The sequence below is a fragment of the Myotis myotis genome, unplaced genomic scaffold (assembly GCF_014108235.1).
Source record: "Myotis myotis isolate mMyoMyo1 unplaced genomic scaffold, mMyoMyo1.p scaffold_m19_p_13, whole genome shotgun sequence".
NCBI classification, from domain to species: Eukaryota; Metazoa; Chordata; class Mammalia; order Chiroptera; family Vespertilionidae; genus Myotis; species Myotis myotis.
Window position 1 is genome coordinate 13,175,220 of NW_023416317.1, and position 19,930 is coordinate 13,195,149.

General features: G+C 56.4%; 2 protein-coding genes across 5 annotated transcripts in view; both read left to right on the forward strand.

Annotated features, from left to right (window-relative positions):
- The window catches only part of FAM107A (family with sequence similarity 107 member A), a 52,233-nt gene extending 48,155 nt beyond the window's left edge, over positions 1 to 4,078 (forward strand). For all 4 annotated transcript variants that reach the window (XM_036331734.1, XM_036331732.1, XM_036331735.1 and 1 more), the window contains exons 3-4: positions 938 to 1,094; positions 1,594 to 4,078. In XM_036331734.1, coding sequence (XP_036187627.1) covers positions 938 to 1,094; positions 1,594 to 1,701 — 265 coding nt within the window. In that variant the 3' untranslated portion in view covers positions 1,702 to 4,078. The remainder of the gene's footprint in view (positions 1 to 937; positions 1,095 to 1,593) is intronic.
- Positions 4,079 to 11,924: 7,846 nt separating this feature from the next.
- The window catches only part of ACOX2 (acyl-CoA oxidase 2), a 37,175-nt gene continuing 29,169 nt past the window's right edge, over positions 11,925 to 19,930 (forward strand). Inside the window, exons 1-7 of the mRNA XM_036331736.1 lie at positions 11,925 to 12,054; positions 14,956 to 15,128; positions 15,531 to 15,693; positions 15,873 to 16,024; positions 16,408 to 16,515; positions 18,900 to 19,019; positions 19,337 to 19,452. Of these exons, the coding sequence (XP_036187629.1) occupies positions 14,972 to 15,128; positions 15,531 to 15,693; positions 15,873 to 16,024; positions 16,408 to 16,515; positions 18,900 to 19,019; positions 19,337 to 19,452 (816 nt within the window). The 5' untranslated portion in view covers positions 11,925 to 12,054; positions 14,956 to 14,971. The remainder of the gene's footprint in view (positions 12,055 to 14,955; positions 15,129 to 15,530; positions 15,694 to 15,872; positions 16,025 to 16,407; positions 16,516 to 18,899; positions 19,020 to 19,336; positions 19,453 to 19,930) is intronic.

Here is a 19,930-nt window from a genome sequence, read left to right on the forward strand (position 1 = left end):
GAGAGGGAAGCTGGGCCTCTGTCCCCTCCCAGGCCTGGAGAACAGTCCAGGCTCACCAGCGCCAGAATGGAGGCGTCGGCGCCTCCGCAGCTCCCTCTCCTGGCCACTTGTAGGATTGGCACGGGCTGGGATTCTCACCCTTGTTTTCAGCTGTGTGCAAAGGACCTTCCCGCAGATAAGTTTATATCGGTGGTGGTGGTTTTCCTCGTAGTATATCAGAAGTATTTCTCTGGTTGCCTTTTAGAGTCATCCCTGTTAATGCCAAAAACCACTACCACAGTTTTTTTTTAAACTAAAGACAAATCAAGAGAAATATTTGCAATATAAGTCACAGACAAAAATTAATATATACAGACCTCTCATAAACCCACGAGGAAAAAATTAGCAAAAGGCAGGTATAGTTAGTTCACAAAGGAGGAAGTGCAAACAGCTGGGAAACAAGTCAAAGGCTGTTGGATATGCTAATAATCAAAGAAACAAATGAAAGCCAGGTGTTATTTCTTGCCTACCAGGTTCACAAATACAAAAGGGTTGGGTGGTGATGGTGGGGAGAAATAGATGCCCTGGTACCCTGTGGACAGAGTATAAATTGGAGAATCTTTCCTAAGGGGCAGATGGAAATGCGTCCAAAATCTCTTAAAGGAGACTGACCCAGCAGCTCCACCCTTAGGAACATATCCCGAGAAACTAACCTGAGATAGCATAAACCTGGTCTCGGCAGTCAGGCAGGCCCGGGTGCAAATCCTCACTCAGCCCCTTCATATCTGTGACGTGGACCAGTGTCTGAACTCCTAGGAGCCTCACTCCCCTTCTCTGCATAAGGGACAGTGGGGGTTCCACACGCCACACCCGGGGTTGCCGGGAGGATTGCAGGAGATAATGGTAGTGAGAGGCGGGGGTGGGGAGTTGGGGTCTCTGACGGCTCCCCCCGCCCCAGGGGCCTGGGTGTGGACAGCAAGCCCGAGCTGCAGCGCGTCCTGGAGCACCGCAGGCGGAACCAGATCATCAAGAAGAAGAAGGAGGAGCTGGAGGCCAAGCGGCTACAGTGTCCCTTTGAGCAGGAGCTGCTGAGGCGGCAGCAGAGGCTGAACCAGGTGAGTGAGGCCACCAGCCCCGCTGCCCCAGCCCGTCGCCCCCTAAGGCTGCCCGTTGGCCCAGGGAGAGCTCTGCGTGTGGCCACAGCCGGCCAGTTGAGCAAAACGAGGGCTGGACCGTGAGTCCCCCACTGGCCTGAGTCCTCACTCTGCCACTCGCTTCGCTGGGTGACTCTGGGCCCTGGCTTCCCCTCCCTGAGCCTCAGTTTCCTCATCGGCCCCATCTATCGCGTGTTGATTCTGATTTCGTCATCACAACTGCCCTTGAGCCAGGTAGCGTTCCCATTTGAGAGACGAGGCCAAATGAGGTAAGCAATTTGAACGAGGCTTTACAGGGAGAACTTGGTCTCATGGTCTGTCCCCCCAGCCACCAGGCTGGTGGCAAAACTGGCCCCTGGTTCTGTTTCCCCAGAGAGGACCCTTGGTCCAAACCCAGTGGCTTTTGAGCCTCGGAATCCCCCTGGCCCCACCCGCTTCACGCCTCCCCTCTCTCCTTCAGCTGGAAAAACCACCGGAAAAGGAAGAGGACCACGCCCCGGAATTCATGAAAGTCAGGGAGAACCTGCGGAGAATCACCACGCTGTCGAGTGAAGAGCGGGTGCTGTAGAGCTGGCTGGGGGAGCCCCGGCCCCCGCAGCCCTCCCCCGGCCCCCACACCCTCCTCCAGCCTTCTGTACCTGGCAGCCCTGAGCCCCAGGTTTGGGGACATCTGCTGCGTTCATGCTTGCTCCTGTGAACTGCGCTGTCCCTCCCCCCGCCCCCAGAAGCTGGGGTCCCGAAGCTCGCGGGAGCTTCCTTCTGAGCACTCACCCCTCCTGCCCCAAGAGGAAGCCACCTGGGAAAGCTTTCACAGGGCACCTCCCTGGCCCAGCAGCCCTCCATGCTGCCCAGGCCCCGCGGGACCCTGAGTCTCTGGGCAGCTCCACTCGCAGGTCTCAGAGAACTTCCCTGCCCGCGGTTTCACCTGCGGCCAGGAGTGAGGCCACTAGTCGGAGCGTCTCAGGACACCTGTCTTGAAAGCCAACCAAGGGGAGAAGGTTCAAGTGCAGTTGTCCCTGGTGAGGAAGGGCAGGGCGGCCCGCAGGTGGCCTGGTGGCTCCCATCATGGCAAGTGGGAAGGGTGGCAACAAAGACAGTTGCTTAGAGTTTGCCAGCCTCCCCCCACACCCCCTCTCCCCGGCCCCCTGGTCCAGGCTCGTAAGCACTCCCAGCCAGGGCTTCAGCCTTCCTGCTCCCAGGGTCTGCAGCAGCGCTGCTCAGGCTCCATCCTGCCTACGACTCACTGGGGTCTTGTTAAATTCCGGCTTCTGCGTCAGCAGCTCTGGGGTGGGGCTGAGGGTCTGCGTTTCCATCAAGCTCTAGGGCCACACTGAGCAGCAAGGCTGGAGCGCCAGGGGTGCTAAATATTGGAAACGTCACCCCTGAAGCCAACCTGCCCCCCCAAGTCCCTCGGGCCTGTGCCCTGGGGTTCCCCCTTCCCCTGCAGCCTCCAGGGCTCTCTGTGTCCAGCCCACCCAGGGCCCCAGGCCCGAGAAGACTTAAAGCCTAGCAGGTCGTTCCAGGTCTATGACAGATTCTCACCAGACATCTCACAGTCCAGGACCTCCAATCTGCATTTCCACCGCACTGTTGTGGTGCAATTCTAGCCAAAAAAAAATACATATTTTTTTACCTAAAGCCCATGGAGAGCACATACAGTGGTTTCCAATGGGTTTCTGGAACTAGAAACAGTGATTGCAGACCCCACTGCCACCCTCGCGGACTGGCCCCTGTGAGTCCCCATTTTCAGCCTCTGGACCTGAGACCCACCCTCCTTGGCTTCTGTGCCCGCCCCCCAGCCCCCTCACGGGGCAGCTCCAGAGACCTCACCACGGCTTCCCCAAAGCCCTCCCATGCAAGACCAAATGGTTTCACCTTTTGCTCCCATTTTTCAAGATTTAAAGAATAAACCAGGCCTGTTGCTTTCTCCCCTGAAGAGCAAACCCTGCCTCTGGCTTTGTAAGCCCACCATTTACGGGGAGCATTTCTTTGCACCCAGCGACAGCTGCCATGGCGATGCCCTGGATGTTTGGCCAATGGTGGGACCTGCAGGAGAGAGGCCATCCCGGTCTCACTCCTGACTGTGTACTCTGAGGGTAACCGAAATGTGGATAGCGACAGGCTGCGTGCGTGCGTGCATGGGTGTGCTTGTGCATGTGTGCATGGGTGTGTGCATGCGCGTGCATGGGTGTGTGTGTGTGTGCGCGTGCGTGCATGCGTGGGTGTGCAGTCCAGCTCTAAAAGGCTCATGGAATTGACTGTCCTCGTGAGGATATGGTACCGCTGTTTAAATGTCTGCCAGGTGAGGTGATGCTCAAAACCCACCCTCCCTCATAAAGACCGCTGCTCCCCCCGAAAAGCCACCTCGGGGTCGATGTGTTGTTCAGATGTGAAGAGAAGCAGGAGGGGGTGTCTAGCCTGGAATAGGCCCCTTAGGATTTCACTCAGGTGTTGCCAGGGGTGCTTTAGGGAGGCGGCAAGGCACAGAGACAAAGGCCCCAGATGTAGAAGGGACCTCCAGTCCCACTGGTCCAGTGGAGCCACGGGGGACACCCCTGTTCACTCCCCAGTGGTCAGTCCCAACGCCTCTCTAGTCACCTCCCACTGTTGAGAACCATCCAGATCCTCCCTGTTCCAGCCCCTTCGCAGCTTGGGGTGAGCACATGCCCAGGGATGGGCAGTGACACGTAAGAGGAAGTCTACAAGAACTTCTGGGAAAGCTGATGCTCTTCTGATAAAAGAGATGGACATGGGTCCCAGCTTCTTCCTGCCTTGATTGGGGATGTGATGCCTGGAGCCACAGCAGCCCTCTCACTACAAAGAGAAAAAGGCCAAGAGAATCTCAAAGACATTGACCTTATCGTCATTGGACCAAGCCAATGCCTGCAACCTTCCTCCTACAGAACTCTTGTAAATAGAAATAAAGCCCTCTTTGGTTAAGCCATCGTTGGCCAGTCTCTGTTATTTGTGGACAAAAATATTCCTGACACAGAAAGCCAGCCCTGCTGCCCAGAACTACCTGCAGACTAAACTGCAAACCCAGCTCCCTCTTCCCATCAGAAACCTGTTGGGTCCAGACCCCCAGCAGCAGTACCGGGACCTGCCCTTCCACACCTCCTCCTCGTGGCCTACAGGGCTCCTAGCATCGACACCACGAATCCCCACACCATTCAGCCCTAGCAAGTATCTGCTGAGTGCCTGCCCTGTGCCGGGAAGCAGGTGGTGTGCTGGGGGTGCGGTGGGAAATGAAACATCTGGGACACTGGGGTGGCCTCCTCCGAACCGGTCTCCCTGTTTCTGCCCCTGCCCTACGCACAGTCTGTTCTCGACAGAGCGGCCAAAGGACCCTGTTAAAAGTCTAAGGCAGATCTTAACCTTCCTCTGCAGAGCCCTCCACGGCTCCCAGTAGAGTCCTTCCTGTGACGGAGAAGGCCCCATGTCCACTCCCTCTTCACCTGTGGCCTGTTTCCCCCTGCCCGCCCCCTCGCTCGCGCAGCTCTCCAGCCTGGACTCCTCACACCCCCCAAGCACGCCCCACCTCAGTGCCTTCCCACCTGCTAGTCCCTGGCCAGGAATGCCCTTCCCTCTGGGAGCCACGCAGCCTGCTTTTGCTAAACAAGACCCTCCTCGGTCACCCCGTCTAAAACCTCAACATCCACACGTTCCCTCCACCCTCCTCCCCGCCTTGTTTTTCCTCCTCACTGTTTATCACCATCTAATGTTATGCAGCTCACTTGCTGATCGAGTGTCTCTCCTAACAATAATGTCAGCACCGTGAGGACAGAGACTTTAGTCTGTCTTGTTCACTGCTGCTTCCCAAATGGCCTCCCTCCTCCCCTCCCCCTCCTTCTTGGCCAGCAGGTGGCTCGGCTCAGGTAAACCTGGCAAAGTGGGTCCAGGGACCAGAATCACAGATCATCCCACTTCCGGGTTTGAGAAAAGGCAGTAGGCCAAATAGGGCACAGGGCACCCAGCAGGTGCTCCATAAATGTTTGTTGAAACCATTTCTTCCCTCCCAGAGCCTCTTCCCAGGGCCAGCCCCTCCCATCCCCATCCCCCACTGCCTCCTGCCTCCACAGTTTTGACCCTGCCCAGAGATGTCAGCTTGGTCCCGAAGCTTTCCTTTGTCAGGACACTGGGCCCTCTGGCATTTGTGCCTGCAGGACCCACATGGAGCTGGAGACCTTGGAGAAGGAGGGGCCCCGGCGTCAGGCCTGCCCAAATGGAGGCCGAGAGCAACAAGCCCTGTGCTCACGGAGGCCACATTCCCTCCCGCCCACAGGACCACAAGCTGGGTTTGGGTTTGGGTTTGGGTTTGGAGGGCACCCTCTTCAAGGGTGCACGGAGGGAGGGGGGACAAAGGGGCCTCCTCCCCCACCCCCTGTTCTGCAGTGTGTGCTCCTGGGGCCTCGCCAAGCTCAATATTACATAATTCCTGGGCTATGAGGGCAGGGTCCCTGTCTGATGGTGCTCACCCTTACCAGTCCCAGCCCAGGGCTCTGTATACAGTAGGTGTTCAGAAAGGTTGCAAATGGGTGTCAGTAAAGATGACTGCATTTATGGAAGGCCAGCAATGCCCCACCATGACAAGTCAGTGTCGTCATCACCCGTTGCCGATGAAGAACCCAAGGCTCAGGACAGTTTAAATGAAGGGACCTGAGAGCAGTCACAGAGCAACGCCTGGGGAGGGGAGGCTCACGCCGAGCCGGCTGTCGGCACAGCCTGCCTTTTCCTGTGGATGCGGGCCTGGCTCTTAGACGCTCACCGGAGGCCCCTGTGCCATCCTGACCTTTGGCCACGAGATCTGAGAACCTGTTTCACCTTCCGAGTGTGATTTGTCCATCTCAACTTAAGGGATTCACCTCCGCCTACAAAAACAGACTGAGGCCAACTAGACTGACATGAATCCTGGGGTGAGGACCGTCTGCACACTGTCATGGCCCCACCCCTAATGGCACCCCCAACCCCCCAGGCCGGCAGTCTCCGGGTACAGCCAACAGGTCCGAATCTACCATCGTGTGCCACTCCTGCCCCCTGCGGGACTGGACCTACGGCGAGCAGTGCCTAAAGGATTTGATGTGTCTGCCCCCAAAGACTCACCAATGCCCCACCCCTTGCTCCCCAGGGCCTTGCCTTAAGGCGCCCCCTTTCCTGGCTTCACGAGAACAGATCCTCATGCTTCCGGGATGAACTGCCCACATCTCAGCCTGTGGCAGTTATTTGAGTTGAAGGTTGCTGGCGCTCACCCAGAGAGGACGCGGGGCTGGCTTGTTTTCCGAAGCCGGCCCTCTCAGTCCGTGTGCCCATCTGCTCCCCAGAAAGAACTGTCCAGTCAGGGGCCCTGGCAACTCTCCTGGACAACAGCCAACCCAGTGGGGCTCCCCCCGCCCCTCTAAGGAAAGGCTTCCCATGGGACCGGGCACCTAACTCTCCCTTTTGGGTGCCTGACCTCACTTGGCTTGCCCTGGGGGAGGGCTAGTTCTGTGCCCAGGCCTGGAGTCCACCCCCAGCTCAGCCAGTCAGTTTTTGTCACAAGCCGGCCAACTTGCTGGACCCCATTTTCCGGACCTACTAGTGTGATGCAGGCAACGATATCTGTGTCTACTGAACCCTGAGTGTCTTGCCCGGGGGCTGGGCTGAATATATGAACTCTCTCATTTTCGCCCCCAGGACTGTCCTTGCCTCTATTTTACAGGTGAAAGATCCAGCGTTTAGAGAGGACAGCCCCTGCCCAAAGCACACAGTCAGCAGGTGGCAGAAGCCAGAGGGGAGCTCATGTCCGTCCGTCCATCTGCCTGCCCGCCCGCCCGCACATTTATCCTGGCAGCATTGCCGGTGGGGGCTGTGGGAGGATGTTTTGCAAAGCGCCCACACTTCAGCTTTCCCATCTGCCCGTGTGCTCAGGCCCAGCAGCCTTCCCCCTCGTCCCTCCTTCCTCCTTCCCAGCCAGCAGGGGGCCTGGCCCACACCGACCTTGAGGAGTGGACCCCAGGGGCGAGGCTCCCAGCTCCATCCCCTCGCAGCTTTGACAAAAGACAGGGGCCAAATGGGGTGCAGGGGTCCACATGCCTGCCCTTGGCCCAAGAAGTCCGGGAAGGAGCAGGATGGAGAGACACGTGCATCGAGCCCCCTCCGTGTGTCTGGCAGGTCCTGGAACGTGAGTGAATTGAGTGCCTAGCCCAGGGCCTGGCACATTTCAAGGGGTGGCAGTTCCTTCCCCCTCTTTCTGTCTCCCCTTTAAGGACATCTCGACAGGTGGCACAGGATGTCAGATTGGGGCGGGGGCAGGGGGCGGCTCTGCCACTCGCCAGATGGGTGACCTTGGACAAGCTCCCTAACATCTCTGAGCTTCTTGTGCTGCGTGAGGGTCTGATCGCACAGGCACCACTGGCTGTCGGGAGGACTGAGTCAACCAACAGAATGTTTGGCAAGAGCCAGGCGCACGGCCAGCGCTCAATACAAGTTAATCATCTTCCCGGTCCTCCGTCGTTTCACTCTGTCACATCGGCCAGGACCTGACCCCTCCACGCCCTGTTTCCACTTGGTTATTCCTCTTAGCCCCTAAGCTCGCTGGACATCCATCCCTTTCTCATGGCTGGTCGCCCCCGGCCCTCTGCCCTTCTCTCGGTCCCATACTTTCTCACACCTCCTCCCTTCTCCATCCCCATACTATCTACTCCTTCTCCTGCCATTTCAAAATGACTCCTGAGAATTCCTTGCCTGCTTTCATCCACCGAGGCCTCTCCAAGCCCAAGGAGGCCGAGAGCACCCGCGTGGCCGGCCTCCGTGGCTTCCTGGGCCCGGCCCTCCTCTGCCCTCTGGGCTTCTTCCTGGCCCCTTCCCCTTCGGCAGGGCCCTGTGACTAGTTCTGGTCGGTGGGATGAGGGAGGAAGGAGAATGAGGGTCCCTTCTGGGCTGGGGCAGGGAGAAGCCCCGGGGGACCCTCCGTCTCTCTCTCCCCAGCATCACAGTGCAGGAGCTTCCAGTTAAGGTGAAGGCGCCACAAGGCAGAGCAGCCTGGCTCGCCCAGTCCCCACGTGAGGGCAGCTGTCCTGGACTGTGGCACACCAGCCGCAGACGAGGCGCGAGAAAGAAGCAAACCTGTGCTCGGCCTTCCAGATCCGGGTGGTGCGTGACCGCAGCACAGGCTGCCGTGCTGCCAAACGCTCGACCCAAACCAAGGCCACAGAAGTCGCGGCGTTCCTGTCGTGAAAAGAGGTAATGTTACAGGTGATGTTTTGAACAAGTAAATGACATGGATGCTAATTTAACTCAAAACGTAATTCATTCCAGTAAAATCATTAAAACACTGGACCAAAGGGGTGAAGGAACAAAGGGGTGAAGATGGAGACAGATGTGGTCCTGTGAGCTGGGAAGATGGATTGATATTGTCCATATTAATCCAGGGAGATTGTCATCTTTACTAGATTTTAAATCCCCAGGAGATACCTGAGACTTTGACAAATCAACTGTACTAATCAAGACTCTTGGTGGCGGTAAAAGAAATCCAACTCAAACTGAATTTAAGAAGAAAAGGGAATTTCTAATTCAAAAGTATAAAGTCAAGCCTCAGATATGGCTGGATCCAGGACTCAAGGCATCAAGCTCTCGTTCTCTCCCTCTCTCTCTCTCTCTCTCTCTCTCTCTCTCTCTCTCTCTCTCTCTCTCTCTCTCACACACACACACACACACACACACACACACACATAAGCTCTCTCTGTGTCGGGGGTGAGATGACTGACTCTTGCTAGCCTCTGACCCTCCTCCAACTAAGCAAGCACAGCACAAAGTGTCCCAATTAGGAACCATTTGGGGGAGTGGGTGGTCAGAGAGGAAGGTTTCTGATTGGCCCATCTTGGATTATGTGTTCATTCCGGAACCAATCACTTTCGACCAGGGAGATAAGATATTGTGATTGATCATGACTGGGCCAGATGCCCACCTGCTGTCCCCAGAGAGGCAGGAACAACCTCGCCTAAAGCATACAAGCTCTTCACAAGAAAGAAGGGTTTTCTTACCAAAATAAGGGGAAGGGTGGCTGAGCAGGCAACAGCACTAGATGTTCACTTCAGAAATTCATCTCGAAAAATAAGCAAGCAGGGAGGCCAAAGGAGGGAAATTGAAGAAATTACACACATACACAGAAATATATTGGGTGTCCTCCAAAATTGTATACACACACTTTGAATAATTATAAGGCAGTGTTTATTAAGATAGATTTCATTTTCAAAATTGAGCTATCGGCTGTTAAAGTGTGTATACATTTTTGGGACACCCTATATATATGTATATAAATGATGGGCTCAACTCTACCAACTTTTAAATTTCAAAAGATAACAAAAGGATAATTATAACATCATATGATATCAAACTAAGGCAGAAATAATGAACCACTAACACAGAACTGATATTTCCAAATTAGAATCAAGCAAATACAAGAAGTTACTATATGAGGTGCTAAGAATAACACAATATTCCTCAATATTTATTCTTCATTCAGCAAGTGACTTTGTCCTACAATAACAATAAATGTCTCTGTAAGAGAATAATGATACAAAAGGGATAATTTAGACCCACGCCTTATACCATACACAGAACACGGTGCAAATGAAAATTAAATATTTTTAAACTATAAAAACAAGATCCTAAAACAGCACTTTAACCTTATCCATACGGAGTTAAACTTCTGTCGGCAAAACAGGATGCATTCGAATAAAGAAAAAAAATGTTATGTACACGAGACATGAAAAAGCAAATAAAGGATCATCGAGAGCCTGACCTCCGAACAAATTCAACTTGAAGCACATTCTAAAGAAACAGCTGACCAGTACCCTTCAAAGCACCAAGGTTATAAAAGACTGTGACTGAGGAACTGACCAATTAGAGAGACGGGACAACTACACGCCATTGGGGTCCTGGGCTGGATGCTGACCCACAAAAACAACATGATTGGGAAAACTGCAAACCCAGTGTGCAGTACGTGGCTCACTCAGCGGGATTTCAAACCCCGCACGTTCCCAAGGAAAGGCTGGCCTGGCAGCTCCTGGGAGGTGAGCTCTAAGCTCATGGCTTATCGTTTCTGAAAGATGTTTCTGTCTGTGTGGGGCCGTGGGCCATGCGGGGAGATTTACACTAACAGTGTGATTCACGTGGGGCCGTGGGCCATGTGGGGAGATTTACACTAACAGTGTGATTCACGTGGGGCCGTGGGCCATGCGGGGAGATTTACACTAACAGTGTGATTCACGTGGGGCCGTGGGCCATGTGGGGAGATTTACACTAACAGTGTGATTCACGTGGGGCCGTGGGCCATGTGGGGAGATTTACACTGTCAATGTGGTTCACGTGAGGCCGTGGGCCATGCTGGGAGATTTACACTATCAATGTGGTTCACGTGGGGCCGTGGGCCATGCGGGGAGATTTACACTAACAGTGTGATTCACGTGGGGCCGTGGGCCATGTGGGGAGATTTACACTGTCAATGTGGTTCACGTGAGGCCGTGGGCCATGCTGGGAGATTTACATTAACAATGGGATTCACGTGGGGCCGCGGGGCCTGCTGGGAGATTTATACCAACAATGTGGTTCACGTGGGGCCACGCGGGATCAGTCTGGCGTCGGCAGGGGCGGGAGCAGTCGCTAGGCCAGCCGCACCAGCATGCCAGGCCTCTGTGACCCAGGCCCGACCACTCTGGACACCAAGGCGCTGTCACACGGAGAAGGAGATGCTGTCCACACAACTCCACGGGAGAGGACAGCGGAGGTCGTGCCTGGTCTCTCCTGAAGCTGCCTGGGCCCGGCCAACGCCATGAAAGGCAGTCCTCACGGAGGAGCCCTGCGGCAGCACTCAGCGCCAAGGCCAGGTTCCTACTTCTCATTATCCACAAGGGCAAGGGCGCGGAGTCAGAAAGCAGGCCATGAGCGCCTACTCCAGCCTGCGGTGACTTCCCCAGCGCGGGCGCCTCTGTGGTGGGATGACAGGTGAAGAGGAGCTGGACAGGAGAGCGGGAGGGGCCGGGGACGCGGGAGCCGGGAGAGGGGGCCCGAGGCTTCCCGTGGAAACAAGTTCTAAATTCCCGTCTAGGTTTTCCTGCTCGGCCCTCCTGTGACTGTCCGTCTCCCAGCAGCCCCCAGTCCCAGCCGGAAGCTTCCCCAGGGCAGGGGACTAACCCAGCTCAGCTTAGTCTAGTTTTGCTTCGCTTCTGCAGCATGTGCATTGTGGGCACACAAAGCTATGTATGGATAAGGCAACACATCAATGCCTCCTGTACAGCCTAGGGACTCACGCCCCTGCCCATAAATAGCTCACCAGCAGACGGCCCACAATCAGAAATCCCACCGTGACACATCACTCTGGGGATTTGAGAAGTGTTTTCATGGGGAACCAGGAAAGCCGTAATAATCTCAAATTAAAATGCATGGGGCTTTACAGCTTACCAGGAGCTTTCCCGTGTAGCCTGTACGTTACAGACAAGGGAAGGGAAGCCCGGGAGGAGATGAGGACGGGTCACACCTTGGAATTCGAACCCAGGTCTCTGGGCTCTGGGTGGGGGCCGTGGGGTTTCCTTATGCCGAGTGCAGTGTGTGCACCCTCCCGGGAGCCGGCTCCGGGAGGCAGGGCCAGGGAGGAGGGGGAGGAAGAGGAAGACAGAGGCTGCCCAGCCAGCTTCATGCCCAGCCACCTCTCCTGCTTCCTTGGCATGGCAGCCTCCACACTGGGCACAGTGCAGGCACAGCCGCTGGAGGGCGACAGGGGGCAGGAGAGAGCACACAGCGAGCTCAGCTGGGGTGGCTGGCAGCTGAGGCCGTCAGGCCGTGCCTCCCCTCGGGGGAGGAGAAAGGGGCTGGGCTGCTCGCCGGAAGCCTGGGCCTGCCACAGCTGGAGCGGCCAGGCCTGCAGTGCAGACGCCGCGGGACAGAGGTGAGTCGGATCCCGGGCTGAGGGACGGGGACTGGGAGACCCCTGCCAACTGGACCAATGAAGTAGTGACCTCCACGGCTCCCAGTGCCTCTGAGCACTGCTTTCTTTAACTCGACACTTACCTACTAGACACAGCCTCTGGGCCAGGCCCTGTGCTAGGGCTGGAGCGACAGCATGAAGGTGACAGAGGGCCTTGCCTCTTGGAGTTTACCTTTTAGGAGGGGGAGACAGCAATAAGCAACAGAAGAAATGAGTCGGTTATCCTGTGTGGTAGGACACCTCGCAGAAGAAGAAGCAGAGCAGAGGGAGGGAGACTGGGAGCTGGGGCAGGGGTGACCGATCAGACTTGAAAGACCCATGGGCCCGGGCAATAGGGGAGTGAAGCCCCGGGGGATGGATAGAGCTGGGAAGAGGGGGGTAGGAGGGCTGGGAGAGATCTGTAATACTATAACAATAAAACATACACGCATTTTATAATAACATATATTTTAAAAGACTTGAAAGAGGTAATTAGGGAGCCAAGGACTTCTGGGGAAGAGTGTGCAGGAAGACCAGGGGTGGCGAGCCTGGGGGTGAGGGGTGGGGCGAGTGCTCGCTGCAGGAGGCAGCGAGGAGGTGGGGCAGGAATAGAGGAGCCGGCTAGGTGGTCAGCGCCCACAGGGCCCAGCCACCCACTTAGGGGTATGGGTTTGGCAGCCTGCATACGAGTGGCTGCGAGGCCTTCCGTGTCTCCTCCCTCCCTGAGGCTCCTGAACTCTGTGAGCAGTCACGATGCCAGTAGAGGATCTGCAGGGTCGTGGTGCAAAAGAAAGGGGATCCAAGTGGTGGCCGCCTGCGGGAAGGCTGGGCGTCCCCTGTGAGAGAGGCTCCTGGGACAGCCCCGGGCACTCACGGCCTAGGGAGGCGCCTTGGAGCAAATAAGGGCCCTGAAGGGGTGCTCGGTCTCCCAGGGGTGCCGCCAGGAAGGCTTCTTAGAGGAGGGGCCCTGGAGGCTGGGGCTGAGTAGGAGCACCAGGGGACAGAGCAGAGGCAAAGTGCAGGAGGAAGGGAGAGCGTGGGCTCCTTTCCACAAGCGGGGGGTCAGGAGCAGATTCCAGGAAGAGGCCATCCGGGCAGCAGGGAGCACAGACAAGAGCCCCTGAGGCCCTGAGGGGCGAGGGTGCCGGTGGCCACGGGATGGAAGGGGTTGACGGATTTGAGAGGCCCGGGAAGGCCGGGGGTTGCTGTGGAAGATGCAGGACCCACCGTGGCTGCGAGGGACACACAGGGCTTCCAGGGAGAACACTTCACAGGCCAGGAGCCAGGGTCCTCCCCTCAGCTCCACAGCACCCTCCAGGCTCACAGATATGGGCAAGTGACCCCGAACAGGGGACTGAGGGGACCCGGTAGCTGGGACCACAGGTTCCCCAGGGGGCCCTGGGGCGGGGCTGGAGCAGGGACAGAGCACGTGCTTTGTGACCAGACCCCTGCCAGCCCCTGGCCGCGTCCAGCTGTGCCGCTAAAGGCCACGCACAATCCCGCCCCGATCGGTTTCTCCCTGACCCTCACTGACATTTCGTGAGGACCTCCCCAGGCGATGCTTGTTGCACAGGCTGCAGTGACAGCATGAGCTTCGTGGTCAGATCCTGCCCAGATCTTGGCTAACAGGTACTGGCCTTCCCCTTACTGAGCAATCCCTGCTTACGACACCTGGACAAGGCCTGGGTCACAGCCGATGCCCCAGGGAGAGCGTGGGGTGGAGGGGCACCAGGCGGGCCCTGGCTGGCACTCAGCCCTGGCACTCCTCCTGCACACAGGTCCTTAGCTCGCCTCGGCTCAGAGCAGCCAGGCCAGGCGTACGGCTGCCCCCCCTTATCCAACAGGGATCTGTACCATGACCCCCATGGGTGTGTAAAGCTGCGGATAGTGCTAAACCCTGTACATACCTGCGATCGAGCATAATGTATAAATTAGGCACAGTAAGAGGTTAACAGCAGCCTTAGCCGGTGTGGCTCAGTGGATAGAGTGTCGGCCTGCGGAATGATGGGGCCCCGATTCGGTTCTGGTCAAGGGCACATGCCTCGGTTGCAGGCTCAATCCCTGGCCCTGGTCAGAGCGAATGGAAGAGGCAACCAGTCAATGTGTCTCTTCACATCGATGTTTCTCTCTCTGTGTCTCTCCCCATCCCTTCTACTCTCTCTGAAAAATATAAAAATCAATGGGAAAATATCCTCGGGTGAGGATGAACCATAACAAAAAGAATAAAGATTGACATTCCTAACTTTTAAAAAAGAGAGAGATTAACAGCCATCTATAATAATAAAAGTGTAATATGCTAACTAGACCGGACCAAACCAGGGCTACAAGGGATCCCCAGGTCCCGGGTGCCAGAGGGAAGCCGGAGCCGGCAGCCAGGGGAAGGAAGGCCTACTCTTGCATGAATTCTGTGCATCGGGCCTCTAGTAACTAATCATAAAATAGAACAATTATAACAGTATACCGTAACAAAAGTTATATGGATGTGGTCTCTCAAAATATCTTACTGCCCTCGCCTGTTCACGTAAAGGACGCACTTACAGCTTGTCTGCGCTGCCAGCTTCACTCCTCTCGCACTGGGGGCATCACTCAGTGAAGTAAGGGTGACTCGCCACAAGCTCTGTGACACCAGATGGTTGACCTGATAACTGAGATAAGGGACAAAGGGACAGTGATATATGCAAGGGATGGTTCACGTTTGGGGTAGGATGGAGCTGAATTCGAGGGATGTTTATCATGCTACACAGAATGCTGCACAATTTTAAACTTGTGAATTGCTTGTTTCTGGAATTTAATCACTTTGGACCGCGCTCGACCACGGGTCACCAAAACGATGACGCGCAAAACCTCAGCTAAGGGACCGCTGTCTCTCTCCTCCGACCGCAGGCAGATCCCGGCTAGGATGGACAGCCCAGCGCGAGTGTCGATGGGGGATGCCTGGAGCTGGCAGGTGCACCCCGACATGGAAAGCGAGAGGCGCCAGCCGTCCTTCGACGTGGAAAGGCTCACCAACATCCTCGACGGAGGTGCCGAGAACACTGCGCTGCGGAGGAAAGTGGGTAAGGAGGTGGGAGTGGGGCGTCTGCTTTGTGCCCGTAAGCTGCTCTTGGAAGAAGAGTCTCTCACCAGCACTTCCACCTTCAAATGACAAGGTTTGCTCTCAAAAGGCAACCTCTGCGGATTCCCTCTGGACTCTAGGGCATCTTTATCATGCCAACACCCCTGAGCCCAGCTGAGGGAAGAGTCCTAGGCAGCCTGGATGCTGGTCCTTATTCCGCCGCTGCATAGCTTTGTAACCTTGGGCAAGTCACCTTCCCAGCTCTGGGCCTCAGCCATCGCATCTGTCAAGTGACAGGAACGTCTGACTTCCTTCCCACGGCCAGAGGCAAGGGGGTGGAAAGCTGTGAAGGTGCCGGGAGCTCACTCAGGTCCCTAAGCCCACTGTTGTCTGTTCCTGGCAGAGAGCGTCATCCACAGCGACCCAGTGTTTAGCCTGAAGGATAATTATTTCATGAGCCAGAATGAACGTTACGAAGCCGGCGTTAAGAAGAAATTCCACCTCCACATGATAGCACAGCGCCTGGGCTGGTCGGAACACAGTCGTGAATTTCGTTACGCTTTCAGGTGCTCACTCCACGGGCAGCCCCAGCAGAGAGGAATTCACCTGGGATCACCCAGAGCCCCGGCCCCATGAACGAGCTCCCCCAACCACGGCAGTGCTTCTTGGGAAGGCAGGACTCGAGGGGCCCCTCCCCTCCTGCACCCTGGGCCCCTGTCTCAACCACGGTGTCTCTCCCCCACAGAGCCCTCACTGGAGACCTGGCCTTAGGTTTACACCACATCTTCTTAAAATCCCTCCAGAGCCTGGGCTCAGAGGAGCAGATCGCCAAGTGGGCCCCGCTCTGCAACGAGTTCCGGATCATCGCCACATATGCCCAGACAGAGCTGGGACACGGTGAGCCAGGGCTGCTGCCTGGAGGGCACGGTGCCAGGGCCTGCTCACGGCTCGGTGGTCATAGATGTGTAGACTGAATAGGAAAGTGAGCTTTGTGATCAGATCCTGCCCCAGTCTTACAGCAGGTGGCAGGCAAGGGTCTGGACGAGGGGGTGGTGCCTCTTTCTAATTTATACACACAATGTCCGAGCTCACGGCGTGGCAAGCCGTTCTTTCCAGAAATGTCAGCAACCATCCTTGTCTTGGGCTGGCCGCGTGTCGCCCACACAGCCCGGGGGGAGGAGAGCGATGCCTGTAAGTACAGCTGGGAGGTACCTGCAGCCCTACTGGGCTGGTGGGATTCCCACCCTGGCCCGAGTCTAACTCCCTTCCTTGATTCCAAGGGACGTACCTTCAGGGACTGGAGACGGAAGCCACCTACGATGCAGACACCCAGGAGTTTGTGATGCACAGCCCCACGCTAACCGCCACCAAGTGGTGGCCGGGTGACCGTGAGTGTCCATCCATCGCCAGCCCCGTCTGTCCCCAAGGAGAACAAAGCTGGATGGTGAAGGATCACTAACTTTGATGCCCATCCGACCCCAGTTGATTCCCTGCTCTAGGCTAGTGGCCTTGGGCAAGTCAGTTCACCTCTCGGAGCCTCAGGTCCTTACTCTGTAAAATAGTGGGGGGGGGGGGGGGGAGGTGAAGAGTTTCATCAGTGAGTGGCTGAGAGGCCCCAAGGGCACTTGGAAGTAACTAAGGAAGTCCACCCAACCTTTGGGGGCTGAGGCCAAAGCCCCTCCCACAGGCACACACGTGTGCATGCACAGAACACACACTTGGCTTAGTCCCAGCACTCCCCACAATCCCAGTCCTCTCACCTCCCAAAGCTTGCCACCAGCAGGCGCACACGCTGGGATTAGCAGCCCTCAGCTCCCGGCTCCAGACCCACCACCAGCGCCAATCAGGCCGCGGCACCGCCCATGGCCACCAGGTGGCGTCCGCGCTTCCCTGAGGCTCAGCGATGGGCCCCAAGAAGCGGTCTCACCGAGGCCCTCTGCCTCCTCTTTGAGAATACACTGCCAAGGGCACGCCGGGAAAAGCTGGGGACCCATCAGGGAACGCTTATGCGGAAAAATACATGTACAGCGAATTGAGGCGCTCAACTAAAGCAGAAAGAAACACGGAGCAGTGAGAGACTAGCAGAGAGGGAGAAAGAGGGAGGCTGGAGAAATCAGAGGGACGTGAAAGCAATGGTGGGGAGGGAGGGAGGGAGGGAGAGAGAGAGAGAGAGAGAGAGAGAGAGAGAGAGGGAGAGAGGGAGGGAGAGGAGGAGGAGGAGGAGGAGGGGGAGGAGAGAGAGGAGAAAGAGGAGAGAGGAGAGAGAGGAGAGAGAGGAGAGAGAGAGAGAGGAGAGAGAGGAGAGGAGACGAAGATGGAGAGGCAGGCAGAGAAGAAAGGCTGCTTCACAGCTGCAGGGAAAAGCAACTAGCCTTTGAAACCGGGCAGAGTTCAAATCCCAGCTCTGCCTTCTCCAGGCCGGTAACCTTGAGGGGTCGCTTCTCTGGAAAATGGGCCTCATCGCCTGCCCTGTCAGAACCGGAAAGCACCAGCACAGGGTCTGGCACCACCGGGGTTTTGATAAATGGTGATTAACTGTGTTTATTATAATTAGGTTGATGGCAGAGTCATTTTTTAAAAAACATTTCTTTATTGGTTTCAGAGAGGATGGGAGAGGGAGAGAGAGAGAGAAACATCAATGATGAGAGAGAATCATCGATTGGCTGCCCCCTGCACACCCCCTACTGGGGACTGAGCCTGCAACCAGGGCATGTGCCTTGACCGGGGATTGAACCATGACCTCCTGGTTCATAGGCCGATGCTCAAATCACTGAGCCACACCAGCCGAGCCAGAGTCATTTATTAGTAGGTTTTTGAGGACAGAAAAAACAAAAAGCTTGTTCACAGTGTCTTTGGCGGTTCCCCTCTCTGTGATCAGCGACTTTATAAAGGTGCCCGTCAGCCAGGTGGGGGCAGCGGTGAGCACACGCCCCTGTGCCTCGGGCCTATGTTCTTGCCGCACACCCTCACACACATACCCGTCTCCTTGACCCCAAAGAAAATGACTCAAGGGCACACACTTCAGTCAGATGACTGTCATAGAACCAGATTTTAATAGATGCCATGCTTCTCCAGATTGCTCCATTTGGACTGTCTTCATTAAAATCATTAGCCTTTGTCAGGGTTTGACTTTGGAAGAGGGAGAAGCCAAAGGGCGAGGATAGCTTTGGTCCCTCGATGTCTCCATCAGCCTCCTTGAGCCTCCTTGCCCCATGGGGTCCTGCCTACGTAATTGTAGGCGCTTGCTACACAAACCTGACATTTCCACACGAGCCCCTGTACCTCCAGCCACCAAATGGCTCTCCAACCCAGTGTATTCTAGAATCAGACACACATAAAGCTCTTCGCGTGGTTCCAGTCATTTCCAGTCAGGGCCCTGTGAGTTGAGGGGAACCCGGAATGAGCATCCCTTTGTGTCCTGCATGCTACCTCCTCTCTGCCTAGTCCCCCAAGCCTATCCAGTCCTCAAGCTTCTGAGCAGGCTGTTCCCTCTGCCTTCACACCCTTTCCCGTGTGACTCCCCTGGAAAACGCCCCTCGCCCTCAGGGCTCCTTGTGATCCTCCCCTGTCCCACATCTTTTGAGGCAGATCAAACCAACCCCCATCCTGCCTCAAAAAGTGCCCTTCCCTTCCCTGTGCCACCACACTGGCCCTCCTGACACATTTCAGACTGGCTCACATGCAGGTCCCTGGTGGGGAGGGTTCGCCTGTGCTCTGCACACCAGCCTCACACACCGGGATCACATTTGGCCTCTCGTCTCTCTGCCCTCAGTGGGACGGTCAGCCACCCACGCCCTGGTCCTGGCCCAGCTGATCTGCTCGGGAGCCCGGCAGGGCATGCATGCCTTCATTGTGCCCATCCGGAGCCTCCAGGACCACACCCTTCTGCCAGGTAAGCCATGCTGCTCCCTCCAGCGCTCCTTGCCTGAGGGCTTCAGAAGTCCCTGGGAAAAGCCGGGACCGGTCACTCTGGGGCAGGGAAGAGAATAGTTGGACAGACCTGATGCCAACTAGCTGGGTGATCTAGAGATGCAGCATCTGTCTGACTCCAGCTTGGTCACCTGCAAAACAGGTGTAACAACCCAGTGTCACAGGCTGCTGTGAGGCTCAGGAGCTAGAGTGTGTGTGTGTGTGGGGGGGGGGGGGGGTGGTCCCTGGCACAGAGCCAGCACTCAATGGACCCACATTCCCAACTCCACCTCCTTCCAGGAGTCACTGCTGGAGATATCGGGCCCAAGATGGACTTTGAGTACACAGACAATGGCTTCCTGCAACTGGACCACGTGCGGATCCCCAGGGAAAACATGCTGAGTCGCTTTGCACAGGTAGGGGTCTGGGGAGTCTGCAGGCCGGCACTGCCTGGAGGGGGGGGTCCCCCACAGGCGGCTGCTGGCTCTGGGCCTCCTCCATAGAGCCGGTTTGGGGCATATCTCCCCCAGAGAGGCACTGTGGGACAGACCTGTGTAAAAGCCCGGCTTAGGAGCTGTGTGATTTGGGGCAAGTCTCTTGGCCTCTCTGAGCCTCAGAGTTCTCCTGGGTAAATGCTCACCTCGTTAGATGGCAGATGGATGGCAAGGCTATCTGAAGAGAAGAGGGATAGGGCTGAGGACGACATGCATATGTACCTACGGTGCGACTGGACACAATCGCTGAACAGACACCAGCCAAGTGCTGGGGAAAGTCCTAGAGATGCACATTTGGGCAGGCATTACCTTTAGCTATGGACTCTGGGAAGGCCCAGGGTGTCCCAGGAGAGGAGCCGTGAGCCAGGGCAGTTGAGGCAGTGGCCGTTTAGCCACAAGC